Source organism: Callospermophilus lateralis, chromosome 5, assembly GCF_048772815.1.
Source record: "Callospermophilus lateralis isolate mCalLat2 chromosome 5, mCalLat2.hap1, whole genome shotgun sequence".
Classification (NCBI taxonomy): domain Eukaryota; kingdom Metazoa; phylum Chordata; class Mammalia; order Rodentia; family Sciuridae; genus Callospermophilus; species Callospermophilus lateralis.
Window position 1 is genome coordinate 153,304,456 of NC_135309.1, and position 19,774 is coordinate 153,324,229.

General features: G+C 43.8%; 2 protein-coding genes across 2 annotated transcripts in view; one reads left to right on the forward strand and one right to left on the reverse strand.

The window, feature by feature from the left end:
- Nucleotides 1-13,231, forward strand: part of Ankh (ANKH inorganic pyrophosphate transport regulator) — a 136,327-nt gene extending 123,096 nt beyond the window's left edge. The window contains exons 9-12 of the mRNA XM_076857454.2: nt 6,897-7,026; nt 9,773-9,896; nt 10,514-10,613; nt 11,773-13,231. Coding sequence (XP_076713569.1) covers nt 6,897-7,026; nt 9,773-9,896; nt 10,514-10,613; nt 11,773-11,886 — 468 coding nt within the window. The 3' untranslated portion in view covers nt 11,887-13,231. The remainder of the gene's footprint in view (nt 1-6,896; nt 7,027-9,772; nt 9,897-10,513; nt 10,614-11,772) is intronic.
- Otulin (OTU deubiquitinase with linear linkage specificity) overlaps nt 12,417-19,774 on the reverse strand; it is a 46,462-nt gene continuing 39,104 nt past the window's right edge. Inside the window, exon 7 of the mRNA XM_076857457.2 lies at nt 12,417-13,714. Within this exon, the coding sequence (XP_076713572.2) occupies nt 13,703-13,714 (12 nt within the window). The 3' untranslated portion in view covers nt 12,417-13,702. The remainder of the gene's footprint in view (nt 13,715-19,774) is intronic.

Genomic DNA, 19,774 nt, shown 5'->3' on the forward strand with positions numbered 1-19,774 from the left:
GGGGGAGGACTCTTCATCTTTATCTTGCAAAACTGATACTCTACCTGCCCCACCCCCCAGGCAAAATCCAAGTTGACTGTTAACAGTCAAGGAAAAGGAAAAGCTAACAGAAGCTGGAGTGTGGAACTTTCTAAATATTCTTCAGGCTGAGTAAGAATATGAAAGAATCCAACATTGTGTGGGTGTACTATATGGCTTGGTGCATGGCGCCCCCTGCTGTTTATTAATTTCTTCCAACCAGTACTTTGTGCCACCTCTTAAATGCTTTTTTTTTAAAAAAAAAAACCATGAACGTGGTTTAAAGGTGATGGTTGTATCCTACTCCCTATGGAAGTATTCAGTGTAGACGGGTAATAATTATAATTATCACAGGATCAGCATCAGGATCAGAAGCAGAATTTTGGATATACAAATACTTTTTCATATGTGTTTCCAAGCTTCCTAATATAGAAAACATATCTTCTCCCTTATTGGATTCTCTCAGTAATATATTAGTTTACTGCACTTTACTTGATCTGCTAAAATTCTGCCTGCCTGAGCTTATCTAATAAGTCCTATAGATAGTGAATCAGTGTGCCACCTTCTGAAGCTTCCCTTCCCTTTGAATCGGGACTTCTCACATCCCTGCCAAAGCACATATGATGATCTGCTTGATCCCTGAAGACATCTGCAGGGGTCTATTTTATTTAAAACTTTTTTCTGCCAAAATATATATGTGGTTAACAAGTATATATGTGTATGCACACACGTGTACACCCTTGTACAAATAATGGGGAAGTATGAAGAGGAAAATGAAGTCATTGCTGTTCTCACCACCTACATATGACTCCACTGTCAACATTTGATTGCAATCCAAGTAAACCTTTTACAGTAATAATGGTGGACATTGAGGGATTGTGCACAGTGTGCCTGCTCCAGGAGGAATGCTGTGTGCTGTGTACATGGCAAGACTTTCTTGATGAAGGAAGGAGGACATTGGTTTACTTCATGGAGTCAAGAAAGAAAGTCCATACAGTTGGCAGACTGGCTCCTCTCTGGAGGGCAGCCCTGTGAGGAGGCACGATTTCAGAGGTGAGGGCACTGAGGCCCAGAATGCTGAGAAACTCCAGGAGGCGAACTGCAGAGGAGCCTGGGGTCGAAACTGAACCTAGCAATCAGACTGCAGAGCCAGGATCAGCAGCACCTCCTCATGCCCTGTCTTGTTGAGGGTTAACCACCAGCTTTCCCAGTGGAGATTTAAACCTGATTAAACGTCTATTGAACCTTCCTAAGTTAAGGCTCCAAATAAAAATGATGTCCAGGACCAACTATTTTAATTCAAAACAGCTGCACATGGTTTACTTTTTCTCACTGCAGGGGATAAGAATCTCATTTACTCCTAAGTCCTGATTATTCAGGGCAATGGGGAAAGCCTGGTGAGTTCCGTAAAAGTATGGCCATCAGCCTTTGGAAATCAAGTCAAAACCAGAGCACCAGCTGCATTTCCAGCAGAATGGAGTTCCCTGAGGATGTGGAGCAAGGGGCTGCCCGCTGTGGCTGGGTTCTATGTTCTCTGAGTTCAAATGCTGATGAATACAACCAGCTCCTCTCAATCTCAGCCCCAGTTGCACTCAGCATAAGTCAAGTTCATCTTGACCTTGATCATCTGACCCAGGCTTCTGTACTATTGAGTTACTTTTTTCTTCTCTTTGCCTCTGTGCTCTTTGAAAGGAGGGTGAAAAAGAGTGCCCCAGCCACCTCACAGAGGAATATCTAATGGATTATTTAGAATTCTTTGGAGATTTGTCCCATCTCCCCCATCTATATATGGCAACACGGACTCACGATATTTATTGTATACTTTGAGTTATAATTTAGTACTATGTTATTTATTTTGTTGCTCAAATTTTCCCACTTTGGCAGTTTGGAACTCCTTTTGGCTGGCTCCTTTGTCCCCTTGATGTGTCCCATTTGTCTTTTGAGCACTTTCTTGCTTCGTGGCACTATAGACACTCAGTGGATTCTCTTGCACAATCCCAGCCTGAGTCCTAGAAAAGTCATTTCTCCAAGGAGTTTGGTTTCCTTTGATTGGAAAATAAATAGAAAAACCAAGACCTGAGCATGGTGGGTGCTGTTCTGTTCTGTAGGCTGCCTCTTAATGAGATAATATTGTCAGCAGTCTCCTCAGCAGAAAACCCAGCCCCAAAGCTGCTCGGAGAAACGAACCATGTTTGTTGTCAATAGGTCATTAGGTTTGTATTCTTGTTTGGAAAAGTTGGTGTCACTGGGTTCTGAAAATATTTGAAGAACACAGTGTGTCCTGGTCAACTGGGAGGACATGTTCTAAGGCAGCTCTACGGTGGCTGAACTCAGTTAGAATGGCACTTTTTCTGAAATATTTTTTGACAGGTTAACTTTTATAAAGCTACTTGTTTTCTGAAACAGACCGTTTAAATTAGGCCTGGTTTTTATGCAGGACTCAGTGTGTTGCTCAGGGAAAGCTGACCTGCAGATAGGTCAGCTTTTAGCTTTTAGCAAAAAGGAATACACACAACTGAAAAGCAGGTATGGTGTGTATTCCTTTCAGGACATTGCAGGAAATGTTCACTTGTTGAACTTGCTGGAAGGCGGGATTTTCATAGTAGAGGCATGGCAAAGGTTTCAGAGACTGCAGGGGCAGAGGCAGAGAGAGCTTTGATAAATGTGGCATTCCTTCCCTTTAACTTCCCTTTAACTAATGATTGTTCAAGCCCCAGACCAGACTGATGGATTTCATGTCAATGTTCCTGGAAGATCCAATCTGGGCCCTTTGTGTGTGCATGGTTGAAAACTCTGGCATGTGACCTTGATAAGAGGCTTTTTGGGTATGCCTGGCACAGGTGGATACTAGATAGGAAACAGTGAGGTAGTAGTCAGAGTCTCATGGTGGCACTCTAGACATGGAACACTGAGTTGCCATCTCAGAAAGCTCTTATAAAGGTCCATCAATCCTTAGCATTGTGGTTGTATCAAAGTGTCAGTCTGTATTCACTCCCCAGGTTTGCTGACGTTGATGTAAGTGTGTCAAATGATGTGGGCATGCACACCACCATTGTGTCCTCTTATTAAACCCCCTCCTCCAAAGGGGATAGCTGATCACTTCCTACCTGATAGCAGAAAGCCTCCAGGTGAACATTACCCATGAGGGGAAGCCAGAGGTAGACATTACCTGGCTTGTTTGCTGTAGAAGCACGCGCACCATCCTTCTCTGACAAGCAGTTGAACCCTCCTCTCCGCTTAGTTTGTTGTAATTTAAAAGCCACTTTTCAGTGATTTTGCAAATCCCAGGGAGATTGCAACATGTGTTTGAGGCATTATCTCACATTCAGATTATCGGTGGCTACAAGATAAAGCAGGCTAATGAGTCTCCTGGAAGCTTAAGTTTTGAGCAGAATATGGCCTCAGTCTGTCACTCTAACCACCAGAGGAACAGAGAAGGGCTGTCTTCATAGGTCCTAAGGCACTGATTGACTCCACACTTGGGGACGGTGCTCCTTTATCTCAATTGTTTAGCGCTTTACTGCTATGGTAAAAAATGGGGCCTAATGTAAAGCTAGAAGTAGGGTTTGATCCTTCTGTTTTGGAGGATGGGGTATAGAGAATAAATTGTATCCCCGCACCATGCTTTGGAATTGTTATATGAAATTATTGCCATGCCTGGGCTATTTTTTGTATATATACACAATTTGGGGGGTATGCCTGGCACAGGTGGATTCTAGATAGACTACATACAACAACAAAAAATAAGGTATTTTTTTAAAAATGTTTAAACAAGACATAGTGGCCATAAGTGATGTCTCATTATTTTAGGTCAGCAGCTCTGCAGTGGGAAAAGATGACAGGCCACTTGTCCAAGACTCTCAAGTAATAAAGTCCCTGAGCTGCAAAGTTGCTAGATCTGAGGGAGTATTTTTCCCATCATGTCAAAATGGGGGTGATTGCTGGCAACAAGCAATAGGATTAATGGAAGCACTTCCCAGATGCTGAAAATACAAACAGAAAATTCTATTGCATTTATAGTGATTCATTTATAATAGATCCTCCAAGGTATTTTTTAAATGTTTAAACATGACATAGTAAATAGTCCCAGCCTTATTCCATGAAATTTAATTTACCCAAAGCATAAAGGATATTATATTCTAAAATCTCAGTATTCTTTTTTCATACATAACTCTGATTTACTTTATAATATATTCTGTTTTAGAGAAGAATCACTGGCATTTTAGGAAAAGAATATAAGTATTTGATGGAACTGGCATGTTTTTAACAATATCTTCCAAAAGTACTACATTTTTTTTAAATTCAGGTTTTTAAAATCAGCACAAACTTTTAAAGATTCTGCTAAGGATTGTTACCAATAGCCCTGCCCCAGCCCAACTCCTCCAGAGACTTTTCCTTCTGGTCCTATTTCCTCTGTGACTCCTTCAAGTCTTTGGATGGATTCTGACTATGTCAACTTGGGATAAGATGGGAAATTATTTAGCTAGACCATGTCAGCTGAGTCCTGATTCCCTTCCTTTCTTAAACTGAATGATCATTTTTTCTTAGTTCTTCATGTACTTAACATTAAGTATATTATTCCATTTTCCTTGTTTGGGTAAATCCACTGTCACATAGAGAGCCACGTTAGACTTCCTGTATGCCTCACCCTCTGAGTGTGTCTCTAAGCCTTGCTTCTGGCTCCCGTGTAGACCCACTGACTTGCACACCTGTCACAGACTTCCTGGGATTGCCCCTCACCTCCATCCCAGAGATTCCCCCATGCTTTTTTGCTTGTAATTGAGCCTGGGTTTCTTCCTTTTCTTCCCCTGTGACTCCCCTACTTGGCAGAGCATACTTCCAGTAGCAACATCCTCTTTTTCCTTTATTTCCTTTTTTTGGGGGTGGGGGGAAGGGGTACTAGGGATTGAACCCAAGGGCACTTTACCACTGAGCCACATCCCTAGTCATTTTTATTCTTGATACAGGGTTTCATTTTAGAGGGTCTCACTAAAATTAATTTATTTTTATGTGGTGCTGAGAATCAAACCCAGTGCTTCACACATGCTAGGCGAGCCCTCTACCACTGAGCCACAACTCCAGCCCCTTGAGGTCTTGATTAGTAAAAATATCCTACTTTTAAATAGCTTTCATCTGGGGCTGTAGCCTAGTGGTGGTGTGCTTGCTGAAGACCCTGGGTTCACTCCCCAGCACGATGGAGGGAGGGGAATCCTCGATTGACATCTTGACTTAGAGTTCTAAAAAATCATTTCCCTCCAAATTTTTGCTCTGTGTCTTCTTGTTTTCCATGCTGTTCAGAAACCTAAAGGTGGAAGCTCTGTGAATCTATCTTCTCTGGTTCCACCATTTTCCAATGGTGTGCCCTAATGGGTCTTCCATCTTCTGCGCTACCATCACATGGTGGCCCTTTCTGTCTGGAGACTCGTGTCTTTCAGCTCTGAGAGATTCACTCTTTCCTCTTTCTGGAATTCCTGGAATATTGGACCTTTATGTTATTGTAATCTACTCTCCTGTACTCCTCACATTTTTATCTCTAAGTGGTAAACTTCCCTAACTTCATCTTACTGTTGGTAATGGCTTTTCATTTCTGCTTTCTTAATCCCCAGTTCTTTTTGGTCCTTTAAGTTTAACATTTCCATTCTGTTTTTTGTTTCATGAATGCAGTTCTCCACCTTTCTGAGAATGTCAACATGGAAAGATTTTCTTTCTTCCTCTATGTTGTTCTCTCCTTACCCCCACCCCCACCCCTACAGCCCTCTCTTTTCTTTCATTTGTTTTGACCTCCTCGGGAGCCCTTGGTTGTCTGCTGTGTATGTGGAGCATTTATAAAGCTCTAAGAAGCTGTGGATGCTGTGTGAGATTTATCACCCACATGGGTCTCTCACTGATGGCTGGTCCAGTGGGGCTACTTTTTTGGAGCCTTGAATTTCCAGGACCTTTAGGTCTTCCTTCTTGGTCTAATTAGATTCCTTGGAAACTACTCTGGGTCTCTTGTTTGGGAAACTCAACTGGTTTCCTGTGTCCTGGGAGCCAAGTAAAAGAAGGCAAGGATATTTAATGTGTCCCCTTTCCCTTAGTCCCTGTTCTGCCTTCGATCATGCCGGAAACCTTGTATTTTATCTTATCCAGCAATAAATCTCCTGTGTCCTGCCGAGTTTGGGAGGCACAGTCACCAGCCGTGCAAGGGGAACTGTGCCTGAATTGCTTACCACTAGATTTTCATGGGCCAGTGCTAGCTCGCCTTTACCTCTACTTCCTCATCTGTGGGGAGGGGAAGTAGAGAGAGAACTCTGCCTTTCCCCATCAGCTTAGGATTCCATTCTCTTGAACCTGTTTAAATCTGTTTTCCACTTGCCCATCTTCTTTCCAAAGTTCCAGATTTTTGGCTATTGTCTCTTCCCTTACTCTCTCAACTAGACATTGCAAAGTTTATAGACAGATAGTTGTTTTAAATATTAGCATTTCCTTTATTATTATGTGTGCTCATTCAGCATGGTTCTATCCATGCCCAAATGCTTTCAGGTGACTTTCTCCTATTTTGTTAAGGCTATAAAAATTAGTGGACATGACCACCCAGAACTGAGCTGTGCCCTGGCTAAGCCTCCACAAGAGCACACTGGTCTTCACCAGTGGTTAGTGGATGTGCCATATCCACATCTGTTCCACCGCAGGGTCCCTTTGGGGAAGCAGGGGGATGAGCACCTCCTCTGGCAGGGAGCAAGGCCGGGCCATGCCTGTTGTGGTGGCCACCTGAGCTTCCAGACTCAGACAGTTCCACTGCCTTCCAGACCTCCTCAGGGATCAGGGCACACCAGATTCTGTTATTTCACCCATTTATGCCTTTCCTCATAACCCTGCTCAACGTTATTTCCCCTCAGCTCTGTTTTGTGATGTTCTGGACTCCCAATGTCTCCGAGAAAATTTTGATAGACATCATAGGCGTGGACTTTGCCTTCGCAGAACTCTGTGTCGTTCCTCTGCGCATCTTCTCCTTCTTCCCAGTGCCAGGTAAGGAACAGAGAATGAATGAGCATTCCCATGGGCCCTCACGCCCAGTGAGATCTTTCTTTGGAAATGTAAAATTTCACAGTGAATTAAAAAGATGCAAATATATTAGCCAGCAAGTAGAGAGTTCAAGAAATGAATCCAATAGGCAAAATATATTTTTTTAAGTTGCAAAGAAAATAAGAAAGCAGACCAAAAAGAGTAGCTTGTGGGATTTGGGGCCAACAAGAGAACTGCCATCTGTCTTGATTGTGGTGGTAGTTACTTATGTTAATTCATGAATTACAACTCTTAGAATTTTACATACATACACACACACACAAAAAAACGAATTTTACAGTATGATGACTTAAAAAGTAAAAAAATTGGGGGGTTGGGGGACACCAGGGATTGAACTCAGGGACACTTGACCACTGAGCCACATCCCCAGCCCTATTTTGTATTTAACTTAGAGACAGGGTCTCACTGAGTTGCCTGGCACCTCACTTTTGCTGAGGCTGGCTTGAACTCGTGATCCTCCTGCCTCAGTTTCCCAAGCCACTGGGATTAAAGGTGTGCATCACCATGCCTGAGTAAAAAGTAAAAAAATTTTAAACAGGAAAATAGAGTGAGATTACTGCTAAAATTTGGAGCTATACAAAAAAAGAGAAGTATTCTTAGAGGATAGATTCCAGGGGCAAGTTGAGGCCAGATTGCATATGGTCAGGACATGCCCATAGTGAAAACATAAGCCAGTTTGAAAATGACCAAGTTGATTTAGTAACATTAGGTATATTATACAAAATGAGGTAGTTCTACATAAAATGAGAATAATAGATTATGGAATGGTTGGTTAGTATGTGACCATTGCTATGACAAATGTACAGCATGTATATAACTATATTCTAATTTCTATCTGAGTGCTTGCATATCTATATTGTATTTCTAGAAGTAATTTACCCAGTCAGTAACTGGTTGCATGTGGGAAGCAGGACAACTCATAATATGTAGGAGGAAGATCTCCTACTGTTTCCTTTTGTACCTTTTAAATCCTGTAGTACGTGTATATTAGTCAAAACTAAATTTCCAGGGCTGGAGGTGTAGCTCAGTGGTAGAGTATGTGCTTAGCATGAACAAGATCTTGGTTTCATTCCCAGAAATAAAAAAGAAAGAAAAATTAACTACCAAAAAATTCCACCTAAATGAGGAAACCCAGATTCTACAAGGCTATGTTAAACTAAGATCTGAGTTATGGAGTTAGTCCAGAACATCTACCAGTTTTTGTGGTTCCCAAGTTAGGCAACAGGTAGCTCCCACTCTTAGGTGCCACGTCTTCTCAGAGGTCAAGCCTTGTGTCACTTTTAGGGTTGTGGCTGGAATGAAGGAAATGACACAGACCACCACAGCGGGATGGTGTCTGGTCTTTGTTGGATCGACACTGGCTAAGTTTGGAAGGTGATGTCACTCAGGGGAGGCTGCACTTGAAGTTCATTGCCCACACTTGTGACCTGAGGAGGGGCCAAGGAGTCTGGAAGCTCCAGTTGGGTGTGTGGGTCACCTATAATCTCTTCTTGACTCCACTTCCTTTCTGTCAGAAGACCTTCCAGATAGCTGTCAGGCCGCATCTCTGCTCGTGACAATCTTGGGTTTGCACCACCAGATTAGCCTCTGACCCTTACCCTCTCCCTTGGCCAAATTTAAGTGGGTCTGTGCCTGAAAAAGGAAATGAGCCTCATTGATATAACACTTCCACCACTTGGGAAGGCAGGACACAGTATGAGACCAAGACAACAGCAGGAACAGGGGTGTAGCTCAGTGGTAGAGGGCTTGCCTAGTCCTGGGTTCAATCCCCCACTCCTTGAGGGCTTGGTGGGAGAAGGATTGGGGGACGGTGCAGCAGGCTCTGCTTTCCTGGAAGCTAATGTTACACAGCTGCAAGCACGTCCTCCTCCAAGAGCCTTTGCTGGAGCTGCCTGCCTGGGGCTGAGGGTCCCCTGCCTTCCAGGCCCTGGCCCTACACTCCCTCAAGCCCCTTCCAGTTCCAGATAGAATCTGGACATTCGGAGCAGTTCTCCCTGGCAAGGGGAAGCGTCTGTGCCCAACATAGCAATGCCGTTCAGTTATTCAAGTGCTGGCCTCCTGCACCTCCTCCACACTCAGGCTGGCAGCCCTGCCTCCTGCAATCTGGGTGGGGAGAGAGGTGCAGGGAATTTGTGCATAGTCATTGTGAAATAGCAACAGATGGAACTTGTGGCTGCACCATGATGGGGAGGAGACAGGGCAATGCCCACGGTTGGAGTGGACAGGGCTGGCTCTGGGAACATAATGGCAAGTGGGAGCAACAACAGTTCCCCACTCTCTCATCCCCTCACCTCTCTGGTGATGGGAGACAGCTCTGGGGCCAACCAGAGCTCAGCCAGCATAAAAGTTGCTTTTTGTGGGGGTTGGGTGGTTGCCTTCTAGAAGTGGATGGTCAGGACTAGGGTAGGGCTGGGAGGACTGTATCACAGGTGGTGCACAGGTGTAGCCTCTCTAGGCTACACCTTTCCTGGATGATTACTGTGGAGCAAGGGACCTGCCTACATCCAGCCACCTGAGGTGGGAAGCCTGGGTAGGAACAGGGACTGAGCCCAGCCTGACTCAGAAGCAGCAGGAAGGCCAGGCCACAGCAGCAAGGCCGGAGTCCCAGGCAGTCTGTGGGTCAGAGGTGATGAGAGAGAAGCAGGGCTGATGGAAGACACAGCTGACAAACCCTTTGCTCTCTCCACAGTCACTGTGAGGGCCCATCTCACAGGGTGGCTGATGACACTGAAGAAAACCTTTGTCCTGGCGCCTAGCTCCGTGCTGCGGATCATCGTCCTCATCACCAGCCTCGTGGTCCTGCCCTACTTAGGGTATGGTGTTGGGGAATTTGCTGGCAAGGCCTTCTGCTGCTTAAGTACTCTGTCCAGAGCCTTATGCTCTGGACTTTCAGGTGAACCCCCTGAGCATATTAGAGTCAGACCTTTAGCAGGGAGTTCTGCCTGCCTGGCAGCAGGTGGAGGCTCTTGAGATCCGTGCCAGCTGCAGGATCACAAATAAGAGAGACTTGGGCGGGGCTGCAGAGCTGAGCCGAGGCTGGGAGGATACCAGCCCTGTTGGTCCCCAAAGGAAGACAGCTCAGCCCTGGGTTCCAGGTCCCTCCTCCCAGCATGGGTGATTGTTAGGGGCCTTTCTGAACCCAGTTAATCAAGAGTGAGGTTCACGGGGCTGAGACTGTAACTCAGTGGTAGAGCGCTTGTCTAACACGTGTGAGGCACTGGGCTCAATCCTCAGCACCACATACAAATAATAAAATAAAGGTATTGTGTCCATAAAAAATATTTAAAAAAGGAATGTGTTTCACTTGCCCCTCTCTAGAATACACCTTTCCTGGGTTTCAGTAACATCAGTTGGGTTTTGGCATAAACTTTGTGTTGTGGCTCAATTTGGCTTTAACAGACAAAAATAACCTTTGTGTTCTCATCTCCAGGGTTCATGGAGCTACCCTGGGTGTGGGCTCGCTCCTAGCAGGGTTCGTGGGAGAATCCACCATGGTCGCCATTGCAGCGTGCTACGTCTATCGGAAACAGGTGAGAGACACTGGCTCCAGAACTGCAAAGCCCCCTCCCAGGTGTTCTGAGTCTGTGCCACACATGTGCAGGGACAGCCATGATAGGCACTTTAGCTTTATCCTGACCTTCCAGGGTCTGTACCCTCACAGCCAATGTCACTTCACCTTGGTCAGCTTTTAGTAAAACGGCAGGGAAGCCTTTCTTCTATAATAGTTTCTTCCTTATATCCCACCGTGTTTCAAAAGAAAGAAATACCTCTCAGGATGGATATGTACAGTCCTACATCCTGCTGTTAACCTCTGGAGACCTAAAAAATTGTAGAAACTAACAGTTTTGACCTTAAAACATCCTAAAAAAGGTGACTCTGGGCTGGGGATATAGCTCAGTTGGAAGCATGCTTGCCTCCCATGCACAAGGCCTTGGGTTCAATCCCCAGCACCACCAAAAAAAAAAAAAAAAAAAAAAAAGACTCTTCTTGCAACCTGATTCCTCCCCTAAGTCGTTGTAAGCCCAGACTGGATCACTAAGGTGTGGCTAATTTAGAAAATGTGGGGTGATTAGGCCACTCTCCCTCTCTTGCCTCCACAGAGCCTTTCCCCCTCTTCAGCTCTCCTCCAGGAAGCCTTTCCTGACTGTGCTAGACCTTACCCCACCCCACCTCAGCACTCTCCCACACTGTCACATGTTCTACCTGCTGGCATACAGCTGGTCTACCTTGCAGGCAGGGTCACCATGCCCTGTGGGGGGTATTTCTTTTCTGTCTCAGGTAATAAGCAAGACTCAAAGCTATCCCAGAGAGGACCAAGTGATGACAGAACAGGGAGGAGTGTTCTAGAACATGAGATTCAAAGCTCCAGGCTTTAGGGAGGAGGCTAATAGTTTGCACATGGCCATAAGGGTAGTGGGGAGCAATGGTGACAGAACTGCAAAGAACAGCCTCCACTCCAAAGGGCTGCAGGGAGGTGAGAAATGGTCCCTCTAAGTGCCTAGCACAGTGACAGGCACACTGCAGGTGAGAGGAGTGTGCTGAACAAGATGCAGCCTGATGAGCTCACCCCCCAACCACAGGCGAGACCCAAGTCTGCAGCGAGAGGTCCTGACAGCCTCTCCCTGCTGTTGGTTCTATTGCCGGGTGCCCTGTCCACAGCCCCACACTAACGAGTCTTCTTTGGTTTAGAAAAAGAAGATGGAGAACGAGTCAGCCACTGAGGGGGAAGACTCTGCCATGACTGACATGCCTCCAACAGAGGAGGTGACGGACATCGTAGAAATGAGAGAGGAGAATGACTAAGGCACAGGACACCACGGGCACTGCAGGGACAGTTGGGATGGCACTTCAGCATCATCTCTTTCCCATGTGTTTTTTTGTTTTTTGTTTTGTTTTTGGTAATGAAAGAGGCCTTGATTTAAAGGTTTCATGTCAATTCTCTAGCATACTGGGTATGCTCACACTCATGTGGGGACCTAAAGAAAGGTCTTTCCTTCCGCTTTGTAAACAGACAAAACCGTTGACTTTGTGCCCCTGCTTCATGAAAACCCAAAAGACATAGCTGCCTCGTAGTCAAAAGTTTCTACTCCTCCCTCGGACAATCTTTACTTTGAACCAAAGGACTGCGGCTGTGCCATCGCCTCTCGGGCCACCACTGCCCAGCTGGCCACAGACTCTTTCCTGTCCCATTTTGTCTCTCTTAAGAATCAACAGGTTAAAGTTTGGCCTCCTTTGACTTGCTTCCCAGTAACATGGCTGTACACAGAGATGTCACCTGGTGGCCAGTTTCTTCTCCCTTCCACCATGGAGTCATGAACTGCCTACCAAACATATGCAGAAGGTGAGCGACAAGCTGCAGCCCAGAGTCACCATGCACACTGAGGAACAGATTTGTGACCACACTGGGCCGATGTATGGAAATATTCTGTAGAAATGTTTGCAATGCCATCAGAGTAGCAAATTGACGTGGTCAATGGCATCTCACTTTTCGTTTTCCTAGATCAGAGCGAGCTGTCATACCGCACCGTGTGTACACACGAGCCACCTTTTCACAGCTGACACAAAAGCGCATCTCCCAGCATCAGCATCCCTCCGCATGACTTTCCCTGAGGCTTTTCACCCCTTTCCTGAAGATGGCACTAGAGCGAGTTAAACGGAGCCTTCTCACTTTCCATTTAGTTTTTACAATGAACTGAAGCTTTAAGTCATAATCTAGCATTCTAATGCCAGGTTGCTGTCTCATAACTTTAAAGTAGATTTATTACCTGGTTCTGCCGTTCCTAGTCATGACTCTGCGGTACAGGTAATTCCAAGTGTACTACGGTACTTCCCTCTCACATACACCATAAAGCAAGACATTTTATAAACAATTATCAAAGTCACTATGTGATATTCCCTGAAATAATGCATTGGAAATCCATTTAGTGCAGTATATTTTTCTAAGTTTTGGAGAGCGGGTTTTTTCCTTTAAAAAAAATATGGACACATTCTCTAAATTCTTGTTTTAGTCAAAATAACTAGACTGAAAGAACCTAAACAAAATATTTTAAAGATATAAATATATGCTGTATATGTTATGTAATTTATTTTAGGCTATAATACATTTCCTATTTTCGCATTTTCAATAAAATGTCTCTAATACGATGCAGTGATTGCGTGTTCCACATACCTGTAGTTGAATGGTATTGTATCACTGACCATTGTATCTTATTTGCAGCAGTTTTACAAAATCCCTTGTTTGCATATGAATGTAAGGGTCCGTAAATTACCAGAGAACTATTCTGGGTCACGGGTAACCCAGGAATAAATTGTTGTGTGGACAACAGTGGGAATGCTAGTGTGAGCTGGAAGGGCAAAAGAGGCAAAGGAGAAGGCGGTCCTGTTGTGTTTATTGTTTTCAGTGCTGTGTACCCATACTGTTCCTCAGAGAAAAAAGGCAAAAGGGCATAAAGGTGGCTGTGAACCTCACAGGGCTGCATTCCCGCTTTGGGGCACCTGGTGCCCCTCAGATGTGCCCCGCACAGGGACAAGACCTTACATGCTTCCTCAGAGCGGCTTTTCCTCCATTTATATGTATGAGTGCTGAACATTCAGATGCGTAGCTGCTTTGGGGGTGGTTTCAGGGGCAGATCTGAAAAGATGAAAAACAATCTAATTGTATTGGCTTTTAAAAAGTACATGACTAGAAAATTAAACAGCAGTATTTTTTAACATGTGTGACTATTTCATGCTTCTGGGGTTGAAAAGCAAAATGAAAAAGCTCTCATTCAATCCAGGGTAAATCAGCTAGCACAATTCCTTATTGTGCAATTAGGACATGCAATTTTAACTTCAGAGATACCTTTAGTAATAAAGATTAATGGGCCATCATGTTATTTTGGAGTTCCCAAGAATCTGAGAAGCAGTGCAGTCCCCTACCACAGCTCAGGAGCTGGGATTCTGTAGTGCTTCTTAATACATTTTCTTTACCTTGGCTGCTGCGACATGGTCAAAGAAGCATCTGAACTTTGAAGGCAGAACCCTGAGCTGGCATGTTCTCCTGTTTGCACCAAGAATTTCATCATCCAGATAGGGAAAGGGGAGAGGGGACGCTTTCCCCACTCCACAGTCACAAGGGGCAACCCTTCAAGTCTGCTAACCCAAGCAATGTTCCAACATGTTAATTTTTGCACAGATCACTCAGCTGACAGATTTAGAAGAGTGCTGTGCCTGTGAGAGTCACATGTCAAGGACTGTGGAAGGATCAATCTCAAACTACAAGGGCACAAAGCAGATATTCATCTAAATGCTGAGAAATGAGTTTGGGCCACTCAAAGCATAGCCTTAGGTGAGGATTTCCTGAACACACTGCATCTGTAAGACTTCAGAGAACTGAGCAAATAGAACTAGATGAGGCTGCTCCAAGAAAGTCATGAAGATTGGACCTGCTAGCCACAGGCTCAGGGAGCGCTGAGATTTGCACATTGGCAGAAAACCCTCATCCATTGAGGAGTCTTCTTTGACACTCAAGGCCACTCGTTTATATTGCTGAGTAAAAGTCAGTCACCCTACTTGCTTCCTGCATTGGGCCTGTTTTGTGCCAAAGTTACTCCTCTGGTTTTGATTTGGGTTTTCAGCATTAACAGGTAGTTTTGCTCAGAAATGCCCTCAGAAATGAGACATTTCCTATGAGAAAAGATCCATCAGATGAGGCTCAGTGAAATCTGGATGCAGCAGTTGCAGCACTTCCTTCTTCAAACAACCTTGGAGGTGCAGGGGACCAGACGCCCAGGAGGAAAGGCACCTGGGGCTCACTAGGGAGTGACGAAGCTGGGGTAGGTCTTCAGGCTCCAGGGGTAGCTTCACTTGCAGCCCTTTCTGGATCTGGCAGGATTGGAACAGTTGTGACATATCCCAATGATGGGAAAAGTTATTCAATTTATCTTTAGAGGAGGAAGTGAGAAGAGTCAGCTGCTCCCACCCTGCTAATTATTCCGCTTGGGGATCTCTTCTTCTGAAGGGGTGGAGCATGGGAAGAACTTTTTTGTAATACTCCTTTCTAAAACTTTGTCAATGGCCCTTGACTCAATTCCCGCTCCCCCACTCAAACTAAAGTGGAGAATGACAATATGTGTTGCAAAGTAGAAAGTATATTGTTGCAATTCAATTGTTCCCTTAAGACATGCATGTCTCAAGGGGGATGTCAATGCCCTGGGACTAATCCCCAACATGGCAAAAATAAATAAATAAATAGAAATCTAATTCAGTAAATCTGAATATACCAGCACCCAGAAAGAATATCATGTGCTGGTCTGTACCAACCAGCCATGGTTTCTGGCCCCTGGTTCTGCAGGTGAGCTGCTTGATAAACTTAACATGAGTCCTCATCCATCAAACGAGTGCACAGTCCAGAAAAAAGGGGTCTCTTACATTCTAAGTTCTGGCCCACACCTTTCTTTGTAACTAAAGGTGCACTGCAGTGCACTACAGTTGCATGTAGGAAAACCGTGGGGGCCTCAGTGTTGATGTGCACACTGCACATTCAGCCAGCAGCTCCTGCCTACATTCTCCACACCACCACCTTCGCAGGCCCTCACACTTTATAAATAAAGTATTTGAACAGTAGAAAAGCAAGTTTTTGCGCAATGTGTTTGGTAAACATCCGAGATACTCCTCTGTGTGGTTATTTTGAATCTCTATTTCTGTCATTTGAAGCAGCAAAACATCAGGTGACTCATCAGCTGATCTAACCACACATAAAACAGGATGTAGAGAAAACCTGAAGGAAAACATAAGAAAAGGCCTTGTTGCCTGCCCTTTCAGAGGCCAAACATCCAAAATTACTACATAATGTTCAGCATGAGAGAAACTACATTGTGCAATCAAAATAATCCAAATGTCACTCAGGAGTCAGAAAAGGTAACAAATTATACACTTTACTATCTGATTTCAAAAGGAGAAAATAATGAGATGAAGAGAACTTGCTTTAAGTTTAAACTTCCTTTTCTCTGCAAAGGAGGTTAAGGTCTGTGATCTATCTGTTGTAACTTTCTGCTAGGAAGAATGCCTACATCAAAAGAAAAAAATTATCTTCATCAGGTTCAGGTGGTTTCAGAAAAAGCATACCTGGTACCTTCAAAAATATTTAATCTTACTGATAATTTTTTTCTCTGCCTCCTTTGCAATCAATGAGGGTCTCAAAGACTTCATATATGCATACAAGTACTTTTGTAGGTGGCTGTGGGCTATACACAAGGTCAGCAAGTGTTTTTTATATGGTATCCTTTTTAAGTTAAGCTATGTAATTTCAAGTGAACTTTACTAACAAGACTTGTTATCAGCTTCTATAATATGGACATTTAAACAAAAGCACACAAAAACTAGGAATCCTTTCTCTTCAGAAATATGAGTTTCTATAGGTTAAAGAAAGGCAAAGATGAGAGCAGACCAGCTAAAAATGGTTGGACCATTAACTGTATAACTTCATGAAAATTCCGTGATATGGAGACTGGTCATTACTATAAGATTTAAAGACAGATGTTCCCAACTATGAGCCCTGGGCATGGTGGCTTTGGAGTTGGGTAGATTCCAGTTCCCTGAAGTTGAGGCCATAAACTGCAAGGCCCTACAGATTCAAAGAACCAGTTCTCAAAGTTCAAGTTCATACCATCCTCATCTCACAAAGCAGACATCATCACCAATCACCCAGCACTCTACAGCATTGGCCGCATCCCACAAAGCAGGCCCATTACCCCAGGGTTGCTATATCCTCAAGGCTTTTGGTAGCAAATACTTGTTTTTGGATTCAATGATATATTTTGTCTTGATAGGGTAAATCTCTAAGGCTGGTATGACCAAAGAGCCAGATAGCTTCACAAAACTGGACAGAGTCAAACTCAAGATTCTGTCCAGTACCAAAAAGCCCATGTTCATACACTACAGGAGAGCTTCCAAGCTGGAAGCCTCAGGCCCACAGCATGGCCTTCCATAGCACTTGCACCTCACAGCCTTACTGGCCCATCCATCCATCCAAGGAAAGGCTTGAGCCACTACTGTAAGGCCTCTTCCTGGTCTAACATCCTACATGTGATCTTGTTTCAGAACTCCATATGAGATCCAATAAGGAAAAAAGAAATTACCTCAGTCTTCATTTCAGATCTGAACATTAGCAGCAATCTATATTTTTCTTTTTCCTTTTAATAAAATTAAGTCCACAGGGAGTCATTCCTCTACCTTAGGTGGCTGTCAGCCATATCAAAACTATGGGTTTAATTTAAACTGTTGAAATCAATTGCATTAAAATTTTTGTATAGCCTTTGATTAAAACTGACTGCAGGTCAGTGTGACTATATGCTTCATTTAAACAAGCATTGTTTATATATTTAATTGGAAGTTTTTCATTGTTAAGAACATTTGTATAATTTTGTTTTTCAGGTTTTTTTAATTTGTACCCATATATTTCAATTAGGTTTTATATTCTAATTTTACTTTAAATAAAGCTTATTAAACAGTTGGCAGATAATATTGAGATTGCTTTCAGTTTCTTGATTTTCTTATTCGAATAGCCTGTTCACTCACAAGTTACTTAATTCCTAATCCTGACAATTTTCCTCTTTCAAATTTACATGATATTAAAATTTGACCCTTTGCTTTGGTAACTAAAACTTCTGAGCATTGAGGTAGTTCTATTACTCCCTACCTTATTAAAATATAACATATTCCTTCAGATTTTATTCTGTATTAAAATGATTTTTTACTTCCCATAATTTCAGTAATACTGAAAGTACTTCTCTGAGCCCCAACTTCTCCACACTCATCTTATAGTGGGAATCCCAAAATCAGTTGAGTGTGAGAAAAGCAGAGTCTGAAACCCTCCAGCTCACATCTAAGAGGCTTTCTCCTATCAGTCTTTATTTTAAAAAGTTTGTTTTGTTTGTTTTTTGGTACTGGAGATAGAATCTAGGGGCACTTTACCACTGAACTATGTCCCTAGCTCTTTTTATTTTGGGGGACAAGGCTTCACCAAGTTGCCTTGAACTTTCAATCCTCCTATCTCAGCTTCTCAAGTCACAGGGATTATAGGCATGTGCCACTGTGCCCAGCATTATTCTTTTTTTGAAATACAACATCTTCATCTCAAAGATGTCTCTTATTTTTTTAGCCAACTCATAGTATATGAAGTGTTTTATTATAGATCTACACTCCCTAAGATTAAAAGCATCCCACTGACTTGCTCAAGATTGAAATTTTTCTTCTTTACTCCTCTATTACATCTTATAGTTAAAATCCCAGCTCTCAGTGCTTCTCTTACACTGGCCATGCCTTTGAAGTCTTAAGGTGCCAATTTTGTGTCCACCCACAGTTATGCCTTCTTCGTGCTCAGCAATGTCAGGGTATGTTCTTGGCTACCTTAAAGACAGCTTGGAGCTGTACCAACCCAAGCGGCATTAATTGTTCTGTGGGGAGCAGCACTACCATAAGGGGCAAGTATGTAACACCCACCCCACCCTTCCCCAGACTTTCCCATCTTCTCTGTCTAGATGAGTCATAAGTATCACCTCCTGCACAACCCATGCCCACTAGCAGAGTTCCACCAATGCCATAGCCATAACTATCTCCTCGTCACTCTCCCCTGCAGCCTTTCCTGAGTACCCTGTGTGCTCCCACTGGCCTAACCGTGGAGTTTTGCTCAGACCAAGCTTTCCTTTTTGACACTATCGAAAGCAGTGCTGGGGTGGAGGGGAAATTGGTCTTCCTTGTATATTTCTGCCCACTTACCTGAACAATGCAAGCCAGTAAATGCCATGTCAACTTCACAGTTCAGCACACTCGTGTTCAAACAAAAGGAACAAAATCATGAACTATGTATGCATCCTTGCTCTGTCCCCCTGCTTAATAGCCATGCATCAGGTAAGTGACTAGTGCCCCTGAATCAGCCTCCTACAGCTTTTATGATCTATGGGATATCAAGATTTGCAGTGTGACTGGTGGCAATTCAGGAAGACAGGTGGCTCGTCTACTAATCTTTCAAGTCACAGGAAAGCACTTCAGTCAATGAATCTGTGAATGGTTTGGTTTCCTTCAACAAAGAAAAAAAACTGGAACTTTCATGAAACAAAGTGTAACCTTACCTCAGGTTCAGAAACCCTTGAACCCCAAGACCAAAAGAGAATAAACAGATGGAGTAACTATTTTCAAATTTACATTATGCTGTACACCTAAAGACTCCTGTCAGACTTTTCACCTGTCTTATGGAGAAAGTCCTCTGGGTCTAATAGCCAAGGAGAACTGGTCATCTGTGGACAGACCTTGCAAGTTCATGGTGATAAAGAGGACCTCCTTATCCAGCTAGTTCTACCACCTCTGCCCCAGATGCCTCAGACACCAGAAAACAGCACTCTTCCTCAGCCTGCAACTATGCCTCCCAATGCTATTTAATTCAGCTCTGTGGAAAAGAATAAAAATGGTCCACAGACCCCTCCCACCTTAGTTGGGAATCCAGTTCTACAGGCTTCTAGTGCCTTAAACCCGGGCCTGTTTCCATACTAAACACACCCTAGTGATCGATCCCAAAGTCTGTTTTCCAGTCCTGACTTGTTCACAAGCTTCAGATCCACGTACTAAGTCACCTCCCAACATCTCCTCTGAGGGTTCCAGAGAGGACTTGGTCTCATAGCCCCTCCCTGCACACTTCTTGCCCACCCCTCTCACT